This window comes from Xyrauchen texanus, chromosome 23 (assembly GCF_025860055.1).
Source record: "Xyrauchen texanus isolate HMW12.3.18 chromosome 23, RBS_HiC_50CHRs, whole genome shotgun sequence".
NCBI classification, from domain to species: domain Eukaryota; kingdom Metazoa; phylum Chordata; class Actinopteri; order Cypriniformes; family Catostomidae; genus Xyrauchen; species Xyrauchen texanus.
Window position 1 is genome coordinate 36,315,410 of NC_068298.1, and position 14,298 is coordinate 36,329,707.

General features: G+C 38.7%; 1 protein-coding gene across 2 annotated transcripts in view; it reads right to left on the bottom strand.

Moving 5' to 3' along the window:
* Positions 1-2,281: 2,281 nt before the first annotated feature.
* The window catches only part of LOC127663352 (storkhead-box protein 2-like), a 112,193-nt gene continuing 100,176 nt past the window's right edge, over positions 2,282-14,298 (bottom strand). The window contains exons 3-4 of one of the 2 annotated variants that reach the window (XM_052154900.1): positions 9,848-12,107; positions 2,282-5,545 (exon numbers count right to left, since the gene is read on the bottom strand). In XM_052154900.1, the coding sequence (XP_052010860.1) occupies positions 5,356-5,545; positions 9,848-12,107 (2,450 nt within the window). In that variant the 3' untranslated portion in view covers positions 2,282-5,355. Of the gene's footprint in view, positions 5,546-7,621; positions 12,108-14,298 lie in introns of those variants that run through there. The other variant, XM_052154901.1, reaches the window with a different exon arrangement.

Below are 14,298 nucleotides of genomic sequence, written 5' to 3' on the forward strand. Positions count from 1 at the left end.
AAAGCGCTAAAAATTGTAAGAACAAATGAAAGCATGGAAAAAGCGGTATAGTTTCTGGCAATTATACTTTTAATTTAATTGCAAACATTACATTTATAGCAGAATCCTTAGTTATTTTTGTGTAGTATCCAATTCAGATTCTGTGAACTTGTGTACGTATGCACTTTTTTTTTTTTTTCATTTCCGACTGGATAGTTATTTCCTTTTAACCCACATGTAACCGGCAAAGTTTAAAAATCTTGTTATAGTGCAGCGTTTGGTTGACAGGAAGTACTAACCTAGAACTCTGGTTTCACCTTACTCACTAGGGGAGTCAAAAATCTATTATACCACTGTATAACATTATGATCTATGTTACACTTTGCTAATTGGTGCTCCTCCCGAGTTGAGGACCCAAAGCATTACCCTGTGCAGACAACACTCTCATTTATACAATAGAATTTGGATGCAGGAATCAGTCCATCCATGCTCAGAGTATACTGTTTGTCGCTGCCATAGCAGCTACTCTTGGCCTCATAGAGAGCTTGACTGTAGGTAAACACACTCTGGTCAGTAGATTATTGCAAGGTGCAAGACTTCTGAGAGTTAGCGCCAGTATTAAATGTGCTTGCAGGTCCACCGTTTGAGCCACTAGAGGCGGTAAGCTTGCACATACTCTCAGTGAAGACTGTGCAGTTACTCGCTTTGGCATCAGTCAAACGTCTGACCTTCAGGCCCTTTCAGTCAATATCTCCTGTGGAGTGTTCGGACCAGGCCTGTCAAAGCTCATGCAAGGTTATGTGCCCAAAGTGATTGCAACCCCCTTTAAAGCTGAGGTTGTTACCTTACAAGCATTCTCCCCTCCTTCCTTTGAGTTGTACATGGTTCTGTGAGAGCGTTACACATGTACACTGATCAAACATGTCAATTCAGTGTAACAACTTTGGTTGCTTTGTAAGCCGCACAAACTGTTTGGCCGTCTCCATGCAAAGAATGTCCCACTGGGTCATGGATGCTATTGTGCTCACATACTGTATGACTCACAAGGCATACAATGTGCCATGGGGATAGAAGCCCATTCTACCAGGAGTATGGCCTCCTCTTAAGCATGGGCAAAGGGCATGTCTCTAGAAGACATTTGTCTGGCTGTAGGCTTCCCCTAACACCTTTGCCAGGTTTTATAACCTGCATGAATCTTCCTTCGCTTCCCAGATTTTTACAGAGGAAGAAGGTTGATCACTGGCCAATTGGTTAGTATTGGTGTTACAAGGTTACATTTTATTGTTCTCACCTCCCTTCCAATTTCTTAATATGAAGGTGTGACTACAGCAGTGTTATTGACTTCCCATAGTGTCAGCTTCTGACGCTGTGTCGAAGTTACCTTCTGGAAAGGAGCCGTCTCGGTTACTTTGCATAAACTTGGTTCCCTGAAAGTAAGACCTACAGGAGGAATATCTTGACAATATGAACCTGGGCTTCAGCTTATATGCTCAAGATGAGAAATGCACGTGATTGTATGGGGTTTCAAAAGTCCTGCTCCCTGATGGGTTCTCCCATAGCGTCAGTTTTTGAAGCAGCATCTCGTTCCCTCCACTTAGGGAACCAAGGTTGCACGAAGAAACCAAGACGTTTCCTAACATCATCATTTTCCAAAGTATGCGAATATGGAAAGCATGTTTTCTGTGAATGAAGCCATTGTATTATGGATGAGATCTGTAATCATATCAAAATTAATGCGTTTTCAATCAAAAATATATATGTGTGGACGTGACATTTGATATATAGACATTTCTTATAAAATTTTAAAAAAGTGTATGCTTCTAAATATTCAAAAGATTTTGTATTTCTGTTTATGGACCCCTAGTAATACCTTTGAGGACCCAGTTTGGCAATGCTAGGTTTAGTATTTAAAATACAATATTACTAGTTTATGATAAACCTAGGAATTTATAACAAATAATGTATGGCTCTGTAGGATAAGGGACATTTTACATTGTGTGCAGTTGTTGTGTTGAAGAGTGTGATTTGTACTGTCACACTGTCCAAAGAGAAACATCCTAATTTGTCAATTTACTTGCAGCTCGAACAGTGGAGTTTAACTTGGCTAGAATCTACATTTCTTAGTTGGGGTACTTAATGTCCGAGCTCTATTTTATCATGAGATTTTGTTGTGCGCTCTCTAGTGGTTACATGTGTACTGTACCTTAATGTGCACAATTACTCTTCAAGCTTAGCACTGCACAGTAAAATACATTGCTTTGATTGCCTCTAACAGATGTGACACAGTTAAATTTATCTTCTCATTTTATTTTATTGTCTTAAAAACTTACACAATCCCCAAGGGAGGGATTTAGTACACTAAAACATTTAATAGCACAACTACACAATTGGGGAATCTTTTAAATAGTATATACTTTACAAGAAATCCCCCTTGTAGGTTTTTATACTCCGCTTGACAGATAGCCATCTCTAACAAAATGACGTTATGTCACAATAAGGAACAATGTTATTGAGAACCATAAGAAATCCATCATGTTTAGGGAAGACATTTTATGGACTAGTATTTCATTTCAAATATGTTCATTATAAACAGAGCATACACTTGGAATTTTTTTCTTTCCTTTTTTTTCTTTTTACAGTCACCAGAGAACAGGCATTAGTGCAAAATGGTATAACAAGGTAGTCCTGGCTGCAGTTTATCCATTTATATGAAAGCATGACCCTTTATAATCCTCCAGTATCCATTCTAGAACTTCTACTCAGCGATGAAATATAACAGATGGTTACTAAATGGAAAGTCATTTTACATGAACCTCTTTTTTTCCAGACCGATTATGATTTAAAAACGTATTTAAAAACTTTAAAACTGATTCTTGAGAACTGGTGCAAAACTCACAACTGTGATGCGTATTCAGATTTTTTTTTAATGTTTTAAATGCAGGATCCAGTATGTATTTCTGGTATTAGGCTACTAGCTACAAAAAAGACCCACTTAAAGTTAGGCTAATTATCAAATAATTTATTTTCATATTTAATAAATTAAATATTTTCATGGCAAAATATTCAAAGCACATACCAGAAATATATTTTCATATATGGTACAAGTTTAATTTAAATATGTACATATATGTTCAATTATATGAACTATACTGTACACATATTTGTTTATATATGGCAATATATTAGGGTGTGTTCACACATGGCAGGTTTGGTTCGATTAAAAGGAACTCTGGTGCGATTGCTCTGTTAGTGCGGTTCATTTGAACAAGTGTGAACGCTGTCACCAGAATCCACTTGATGCGCACTAAACACCAAGTTAACAATCAATCGAACCGCACCATAGTTCGTTTGGAAGCAGACCGAGACCCACTTTTCAGGCAGTCTCGGTCCGCTTCCAAACGAACTCTGGAGCGGTTCGATTGATATATGAACGCAACATGGACCAAAGACGTCTAAACGGACCAAAAACAGGAAGTAATTTGCCTAATACTGACCTCAAGCATATCTGGTTCTTCTCATCATATGAGCTGTTGCCCATTACAGTTCGGTACTGGCGTCGGAACCGCCGTCAGCTGTCCTTGCAGCATATCTTCGTTTGTGTGTGCAATGGAGGAATTCCTGCCGCTGTTTTGACTCCTTTACACATTTTATTAACTCTACGTTTGTTCTCAGCTGGTAAAAATACCACCATATATATACATCCAACGGGCGCACTTTGTTTTGAATGTTCGGTAAGTTCCGTCAAAAAAAATATACGTTATAAAATCTGTCCAATCAGGTCGTGACTTTCTCCTGATGCCCTTGATTTTGTATCGTTAGGGTCGCTGTTAAAAATGCCAGTGTGAACGCTAAACGAACCAGGACTAAATGTATTAATTTTCTTTTTTGGTCCGAACAAAGAGAACCGAGCTACAAGTTTGAACACACCCTTAGATTTCTGTATGGAAAGAGAAGTTTTGAGTTATAGTATGAGGACATTTAGTTTTGAGGCTAGTGAGTGTGATATGATATCAATTCCATAATATAAAATGAAATGGTATATTGTTATTAAAACCACATTATTGATCATCTCTATTAAAATTTAAAGTGAAAATGTTGCTATTTTCAAGATAACATGTTTTGTCCAACATCTCAAGAATCAGTGAAATAATATTTAAATGCTTAACCTTGAATTTCTACACTAAATGAACTGGAAAAAAATATAATTGCAATAATAATAAATAATTTAATATGGCTGGACATATCAGAGATATGAAAGTCTAAATTTGACATTCTATATATGGGTCCTAAATAATTCCAAACCCTACACAAGTCTCCTCCTATATTACAATGAGAAGTGTCTGTATTAGAATGACGGTAGGTTACTAACGCTTTGACCAAGTTCAGAAGATCTAGATGTGTCTGAAAAGCACTAGCAGTACATTCACAGTTTGCAAACTGATAGTGATGTGTCTAATACAGCAGACATTTGGGATGGAAATGGAAATCACTCTTGTCTCCTAAGACTGTACAAATTGTGGAGGTAGCAATGTGTGTATTCGGTGTCGCCTTGTTCTATATTTGAGAGCACCTGGTTAAAAGAGAATATTGAAAAAAACGAAATATTAAATTAAGACAGTCCATTCCATGAGAAAGCACCAATAGAATCTAAATGATCTTTTACAAAACAAATAATTCCATGATGGTGGTATATCTTGTTAAATTTCATTTAAATCCATGGCCGTCATTTGAATTATCATTACACTCAAATGTGCAAAGATGTGATTTTGGGCATTCCATTCAAAACGACAGCCTGATTAAACTGATCCCTGGACAGTGGACGATACACAAGAATGTGATTAAACGATTCCAGAGGAAATAGAGAGTATAATGTTGTACGGATTTTAGGGATGATGCCACAAATAGTAATTACTGTGGCCTTCAAGTTATGGCCAGCAATGGTCACAAGCCAGCAAATCAGTAGAGTTTGGAGGGACCTGAGTGCAGATTGAAACATGAGACACAGCGATGTATGAATAAGCAGAGGCAATGCAGCCAGTTTGGATTAGAAGACAGACAAGACCCGTAGTGGATACATTAAGCTATAAAGGACACCTACAAATGCGTTTTGATCAATTTATCCCAAATATGATCGCCAAACCCCTAAATGTTGTCCTAAATAAGTGACTTTTTTTGTCTGCAGCAGTATTTGTTCCAAATATAAAAAAAGATGCCTCCAATGAATTATGACAAACTATGTTTGAAACTTTTCTGTATGGGAAAATACAGCTGGGACAGTCTTCTCACACGCTCAGAAGGTCCTGGCCTTTAAGTTTGTAATAGTCCTGATGAAGTACAGTTTAATAGGTGACACCCACTCCTGCCCCGGCTGTGCCACTACACGCTGGTGATGGAGGCCTGTTTCTCCGTGCGGTTGGCAGGTGGCTCACGAATGGTACGGAAGCTGGGGGGCTGGTAGGGTGGCGGGGGTCTTTTGGTGCCAATATGTCCTGGACTCAAAGCCATATTCTGGCGCCTGCTATTTTCCACATTACTTGAGGTGTTTGATGCGAGGCTTTCCCGTGTGCTAAAGCAGTATAGAAGGAGGGAGGAAAGAAAGAGAATGAAAGTGTGTTATGAAGAAACCAGAAAGAGAAATTGATCAGTAACAGTGTTAATAGAGGGAACAATGGGATTATCTAGGTTAATAATATGGATCACTTATTATTAGCGCCAAGAGAAAAGTAAATAAAGAACAACAGCAATGCAAAGACAGGACAGTACAGGAATGAAATAAAAAGAGAAGAGGATAACATTTAACACCACGACAACATAAGTGATATAAACATGAAAGACCAGAACATTTACAACATTTTAGGGTGATGATTATGTTTTGGTTTTTTTCTCGTTCCTCGTTTTCTTTAAAAAAATAAAAAGCGAAAATCAAGGTTACAGTGAGGCACTTACAATGAAAGTGAATGTTGCCACTTTTTGGCTGGTTTAAAGACATAAATATGAAGGTTATAATTTTCTAAAAGCACTTAGATTAATTCTTCTGTTAAAACTCATTAATTATTTGAGCTGTAAAGTTGTCTATATAGTAATTTTTACAGTCATTTTAGGGTTTGTTGATATTACATCGTCATGGTAATGAAGTTGTAAAATTGGCTATAACTTTACACAGAAAATGTTAGTAAGTGATTTTATCACACTAAAATCATGTTTACACACATATCCTTTGTCTTATGCCGATACTTTTGAAAAAGTATTTTAAGGTTCAAACATTAGCCCCCATTCACTTCCATTGTAAGTGCCACTTTTGGACTCTTAAGTAACACAAAAGTGTTAAAATGTAATTGCTTTGATAACAAAACATCAAACCAAGTGTTATCTGCAAACAATTGATAGAAGAGCTTTTCTCAGAACGAACTACTTTTCTGAGCCTTCCTTTTTCAGAGTGACTATTTGCATCAAGGTGTAAATAACATCAGCCACACAGTGCAGATATTTGTACCCCAATAGTCTGGTGAAACCACAGGAATATACAACAAACACAACAACTGGTGTGGCGTGCGGTGTAGAGACGGTGTGAATGAGTAGTGTTGTTCTGGTGACCCGGTTCAAATCTGCGTTTTGTCCCACTTTTTTTCCCCATCCGATTTCCTATTTCCACTTTTAATATTTCCTTTAATACTAGTAAAAATAATAGACAAAAATAAATATAAATGTTGATTTCATTGCAGTGATTTAATCATTGTGAATGTCAAGGAGTGCAGAGAAATGTTTGATCCAGAGGCGGGGTCTATCGATCGCACACGTTCCCTCAGCTCAGCATCGCTTGGGATTACATCACTTAATTACTATAGGCCTAGTATTATTGTAGTGACCATGTTATTTTTTTATTTTTGTGCAGAAACCATAGTTTTAATGCAATTAACCATGGTGTTACTACAGTAAAATAGTTGTAATACAGTAACCATGGTTAATGTTGTGGTTACTGTACATTTACAACAAAATACCATGATGGTTATTTTTTGTAAAGTAAGGTTACAGTTAGGTTTAGGGGTTAATGTAGTGTGTCGGTGGGAATCTAAATAAACATAATAAACACACTGCAGTGATGTCCATATCCTGTATGTTAGTATTTAAATATGGGTGCAAATAATATCTAGTCCACAGGTTTAGTTCTTTACATTAACAATGAACATATTCCACTATACTGTATGACAACCAGAAAAGTGTCCAAATAAATATTTAGCATAAAAAGTTTGCAATATATTTCTTTATGCCACTTGTTTGATATTTTATTTAATGCAAATACATTTTGTAGTACGATTTAATGCCCCCTTCATGTGCATTGAAATGGTCATAAATACGAGTTTCCTACTAGAAGTCATAATTACAACTGATAAACTTTCAGATATTGTTGATACCAGAGTTTCCATTATCACCACTTTGGTATTTCGGTATATACACATTTATATATATATATATATCTGTAACTATTTGACACATGTAAATATTTCCACAGACAATAATGGCATGCAATGTATCTGACCACAATTCATGAGCAAGTTAACTAGCATGTGGTGTAACAAGCATCAAGGTATAAAAGTAAGAGTTTCTCAAGAAATATGCAAGAATGAATTTGGCGTCATCCATGTTTCTGACAACAAAGCATTTTAATGTTACATACTCATAATCACGACTTCAGGGAAGTGAATAATCCCGATAGCACATGAAGGGTGCCAATAGGTGTCCAAATACATTTGAGGCCACTGTCTTGAGCTTACACTGGTTGTGTAGAAAACATTATAATTGGTACATTTAAAATGTAACTGCCCAAATTCATAAGTGGAAATCTAAATTTGAGTGTACACTTGTTGGAGTAAATAAAATCAATGGACAACAGAGCAATCTTTATGCCAGAGTCAAAGACAAATTTCCATTCTAAGTCAAATTAAATGGATAATATAGTGTAAACAAACTAATCTATACAGCTTTACCTCAGCACAACAAATCATATCTTAACCACCGGTTTTGGAGTCATGATCAAATTGGAACTCTTCTGAAAATATCACTGTAAAAACAAGGCTTAAATGTTTTATTGTGCTTACTATACACTATGAACTCTGCAGATGTAAGTTAGCGAATCCAAAATTATAAAATATATTTGAAATATGGGAAGGACTATTACAGGGATGTAGGGCATTACATTTTTGACAAATTGCGGTTTCTATACAGTTTTAGCTTAAATTTCACTTTTATTAATCATGTTTTGACAATGGTGTGTCACCAAAGTGGAAGTGGGAAGAATGAAAACACAGGAAGGAGCTGCACAAAACTAACACACACATACACACAAAGGATAAATACTGCAACTGAACCATAGTATGAAAAACCACATACTTTAATTTTAAAAAAACAAAACAAAAACAAAAAAACATGGGGGCCCATTTTGTTCCTTAAATGTTTGAAATATCTCATCAGTTCATCAGGCCTTTGGCACTGCGCGGGGTCATTGTTACTACAGTGAATTGTTCCTGACCCGCTCTGCTTCGTAGGTTAACCCAAATATAAGGGAAATATCCACTTCATGAATTTTCAACAGTTTAAGAGGTCAGACTCTTAAAACACATACTGTATTTTCTCAAGTGGACAAATATCACTGTGGTTGGTATAAGTTTTTTTGAACCCAACCAAATGTTTTCTGAGTCAATATTATTGCACTGTATGAGAGGTTTCAATACATTAGGAAGACATAAGGACAAATGTCAGAGTGCAGGTTGACAGGGAGAACAAGGACGACTGTAGTATGTAAAATTGCAAAGTTGCACCATGTGCTCAGGTTTCTTTGCATAAGGCCTCACACATATATCAATAGATATAATGACTGAAGTGTGCTTATCCATTTTATATTGCAATAGTTCTGAGAATATAGTTAATGAACCTAACTGAGTTTTGTTGAGTACATGATGCAACAATGCAACACTTGCAGGAATACAAACATTGTTCATTTGGACAAAAATAACAAAACATTCTATAAACTAATATAACATTCTATTTCAAACATAATTTCAGTATAAAAAACAAAACTGTGTAAACACTTTTAAAGATTGCAGTTACAAAATTGGTAGTGGTTGACCTACATTAAGGTGTAATTGGTACCGCTCACGTCTTAAGGCCCCTCCCATTTAAGTAAAAACATGATTCATAGTACAGTAGCATTAGGACGAGGCATATTCTACACAAGTATGTGAATGCAAGTGTTTCTAGCAACAGCAGCTCCATTTCACACATTGTTGTGTTTCATGAATTGTGGAACACAATTCATACAACAACACAAGTACACATTACATTTGGAGTGTTTCTACTGGGGGCAAAGCTGAACAAGGTTGCTGAGCAAGTTAGTTTATATGTCAACATGCTGATTTATAGATAGCTACGCTAATATAACAATTTATTGTCACAGATATTAGAAGGTAACTGTACTGCCCCCTTGAGTACTGATGTTTCTTACCACCACAGTTAATTATAGTATGTTAAGTATGTACTGTACAATGGGACTGCATGCTTTTAATGCATTGGCCAAGCATTTTCCTACTTGTATAGGGTATGTTTCTGGCCTTAATTTCATTTACAGAAGTTGCTACCACTGTTTACAACAAGAAAATTGTTCTGCATGAACTGGAATTAAGCTAAGGCTCTACAGAATCCTGTTGTGTCTATAAAAGCAAAAAACCCTAAATGTTCCTGTGAGATAACACTGAGTTAAAAACAAGTATAATAATGTATGTCTATTCATAGAATAGCATTCCCTCATTTTAGACACACCCTATTGCCAACAAAACAAATTAAACAAACCCTTAAAGTGGCCTGAGTGCCTTACCGTGGGGAATTAAATCCACTGTCCACAGTCACACTGCTGGAGTCCATACTGTCCAAACGTGTTGAATGGACAGATTTTTGGCTGTTGTTGCCCTCACCCTCCTTTGGGCTTAGGAAGGTGAGGTTCTTCTCAAACTTCCGCTGCAAATCCCTCTCCTTCTCTCGTTCCAGCAGCCATTGCATTGTCCCTCCCTCTTCATGAACTTTCCCCTCTACCCTGTTCTTATGACTAGTCTCCTCTGAGTCGTCGTCCGACACATTGTAGTAGTCGAAGTTGGTTTCTGCGCAAGAAGCCTGCTCCTGAGCAGAGGACGGTGGCATGGTAAGCGGTAAAGGTTTATCGAAATGCTCCTGATTCTCTAGCACCTCTGGCGACTTTGTGTGAGGGGACCTACCCATCGTACCTGGCCTTGAAAAGCTGCTCTCAATGTATTCTTGAGGTTTTAACAAAGTCTCTTGGCTGTAAACCTCTGGCATTGTGTCCAAGTCACCTGAGTCTGGTTTGTGTTGATGCGACAATCGTCCATTAGGGAGAGGCTCAGGAGTCTGGCTTGTTACTGCTATGGGGATACTACTTTGTCCCTTTGTTTTTTCCTCTTTATATTCCATAGGGTGAGGAGGGGTAAGATGAGGAGTCTGTCGGTCTGAGGAGATTCCCTTCCAAACACTATCCGTAAAATCATAGCTGGGCTTTAGGAGAGGAGATGGGGCGGAGAGAGCGGATTCATTTGCCGCGGTGCACTGGAAATAGTCATCCACAGCTGCTTTGGGAGAGCAAGACTTCAGATCATTGTAAGCAGGAAGACTGTCCCTGCTTTTACTCTTCTCCAGTGTCCTGTAAAGCACAGCATCCTCTGAAGATCCTCTTCCAACATCAGGCACACAAACGTCAGAGTGTAATCTAGCAGCAGAGAGCATGATTCGAGAATAGTGTGTCGCCTTCGCAGATGCCCTCAAAGTACCATCATCGGTGTAGTACCGACTTCTGTCATCTGGACTGCACTCAAAGTCCTCTGGGCAACCCAAGTATGGACCACCAAGTGGCCCCTTAGAGTTGTCCATGGAGCGTGACCTTTCTTTGGCCTTATCTGACCTCTCGTTTCGGGACTTTCTCTCTTGAGTATGACTATGACTTCGGTGGACTTTGGAATGCGACTGTGCCCTTGAGGGTTCTGGGAATGGCATCTCTGTCCTCCGCTTTGCCAGTTCTCCAGAAACATCCCACTCTGGAGCAGTGGTAAAATGTGACTCCACAATATTGGGGTTGCTGTGTACCATATACTTACCCCTATTCCGCTCCATGGACATCATGGTTTCACGTGGAGAACGTACTAATGAGGAGCTGTAGAATTTGTAATCCCTATCGTAGGATATATCCAGATTGGATCCCTCAGACGGGTCCCCCCTGGAAGCTCGTGTTTTGCTTTGAGAACGTGAGGCCTTGCCCTGCTGGGTCTTTCGATGGCTGCGGCTCCTCTTACTGCGTGCACTCTGCTGAGCCGATGAGTTTGCCTTGTTCCTCTGCGCCTTCTCCTCCTCCAAGCGCTTCATCACGGCTGTGTGGCGAGCCAAGTTCTCCACTGTCAGATCTGGGTTGATCCGACGGATGATCTCCATCTCCACCTCTCTAGGAACAGTGGTGGGTATCTCTTCATCCCGCAATGGCCATTCCTCAGGTGGAAACTGGGCGGAAAACGTGGCAACGTGTTTCGTCTTGTCCTTCTTGAAGCTCAGCCTGAAGAGCTTCAGCCCAAACTTTTTGGATTGCTTCTCTCCATTGCTGCTGCTTCCGTCTTTGTTTTTACTGTTTGTCTCTGTTTTAAATGGAAAACTAAGTGTATTCTTAGTATGTGTACTCTTCTCTGATGGCTGCTGAGGGGGTGGTGACACAGGAGAAGACTCTTTATGTTCTTTAGACCTTTTTTGTAAGGTTGAGGTATGTGTACTTGGTATTTCCTCCCGATAGCTGTTGTTATAGGAGTCACTATGGTTCTTTTGGTGAGTTCTCTCCCGGACGCAACTGGAGGTGGAAGGGGTCATGGTACCAGAGTGAGGAGAGGTACATGGTTGCTGCTGCATGCGGTCCGGTAACCTCTCATCCAGGTGATACCACTTGCTGTTAGTCCTAATTAGGGAAGGCGTGATGAAGTACGTCTGCTGGGTGACTATGAAATAACCCTCTGGGGTGGGGTATATCTTCCGTTCTCGGACCAGCATGTTGAGCGTGTGCCGCAGAATCTCCATACTTGGAGTCGGGACACCTACCAGACAGACACAGAGACAGAAGACAATCAGGTCTCTGCAGTAAAACAAACCAGCTGATTTAATCAACACTAAGTATACTCGCATAACACTAACACAACAATGTTACTATGATTACAACCAAAACAAGAGGTTCTATTATAGCAATAAGACATGAAATATACACTATACGTAATAAGATCTTTTCAATAACCATTCATCGCGATTACATTTTGTCTTGTGCAATACTGTATAAATGGATGTGTTTAATGTAGCATATAGACAGGAGAACAGTGGTTGCTGGTTGACTTGTTTCAGAGCTTTGCTCCTCCACTGGCATTACTCCCCATTACATCATGAAGTCCTTTAAAGCAGCCTGGTGTGACGCAACCCACCCCCCCCCCACTGCAGCAAAAAATGCAGCAGGCAACACCCCGTTCAAACGTCCACATTTTAGAAAGATTCTACAATATATAGGTCTATGTCTTTGCAATAAAACTCTCCAGTCTGAATAAACTCATAGATATATGTGAGAAAATCTAACGTGATCACATTTGTGATGTCAGTTTAACAGGAAACAGACCATGTGATTTTTTCCACTTCTTTACTTATTGCTAACAGTTAAGGAGCATCCACATGAGTCAAAATACAGAGTTAAATAGTTATATCCATTCTGCGTCATCATTTGCAGCAGTCCAGTGTATGTCTCTACTATATGTAGGCAGAGAGGTAGAGAATGGTTGCCATTACTTACATCATGGTTGCTTGTTTAGTATCCCTGTCAATGAGGTGCAATCCTAATTCATCCTTACAAACACTTTCTCCCTACCTCTCTCACACACACACACACACACATGCACGCACACACGCACTTAGGCGACTGTCTTATCCAATTGAGAACAACTTTTCACAGAAATTCACTTCTGTTGCAAAGTCCTAGAGCATTTCTCAGTGGCTCTGTGAACACTCAGTGAATAAGCTGAGAAGTAAAGATCCACCTTTGCAAACTTTGAAGATAGGCTCATGGTAGAGGGACTGTACCATGGTTAAGAGGAACACCCCTTTCAGGTGGTAAAATCACTGTAAAGCACAGCCTCTCATGGCTTACTGCTTTAGTGACCTAAAAAAACTTTATAAAAACTATAAGGGCATATCAAGACACATCCAACCAAACTAAGTTTCCACTCTTTTAAACCAGCAGTGGAATACATTCAGAGGTTTTTGTACAGTATAATTAATGTTGGAACTAAAAGGATAGTTCACCCAAAAAATGAAAATTCTCTGATTATTTACTCACCCTCATGATGTCCCAGTTGTATATGACTTTCTTCACCAGAATACATTTGAAAAAAAAAAAAGAAAAGTCGGTCCTTAAAATGCAATTGAATGGAGATTTCTCTTTTGATGCTCCAAAAATCACAGACAATCAGCATCAACGTCATCCATACAACACCAGTGGATAAATTAATGTCTTCTAAATGGATAGGATCACTTTGGTGCAAAAAATATAAACATTTAAGTACTTAACTATAATCCAACGTGAGGGTAAGCTTCACGAGAGGGTGGAGATCACACGGTCTCTCGTGTTACGTTTTCGTGTTGGCATGATACAGATGTAATCTCACGTTCTCCACTCAGTTGAGACATCCAGGATAAGCACACAAACGCACCATTGTGACTAATGAAACAGATCTAAACCAAGACTACTGAAGCTTCTGTACAGCATTCCTCCTCCTCAATTGTAAACAGCGCTGCTCTTCCAGCCGTGTCGCACGTGTGTCAGTTCTCAGTTGTTTCAAAGCGATTACGTCACATGTGCGTATGTTTTTCTATCCATCTTGTCCATATTTCTGAATTTGGTATTTCATTATATATATATATATATATATATATATGAGAGAGAGAGAGAGAGCGAGAGAGAGAGAGAATTCTGAAAAGTGCAACATCCTGCTAATAACAGCTTTCTCCATGCATGCAAATGCTAAGAGACATGATGCCCAACATCATTCTGCAAGCACTGTATATCAGTCAGAAATCAAACGGAACTTGATGATGCTTGCCGATTTAGAAAGAACTCAAGCAAAACATCCTCTGCAATTACGTCCTGAAGATAAAGGACTGAAATCTACAGACAGCAATGGGAGTCCTTAAAACACATTTCAATGTCATGGATATAACATCATCAGATAAATGACAATAAAATAAACATTG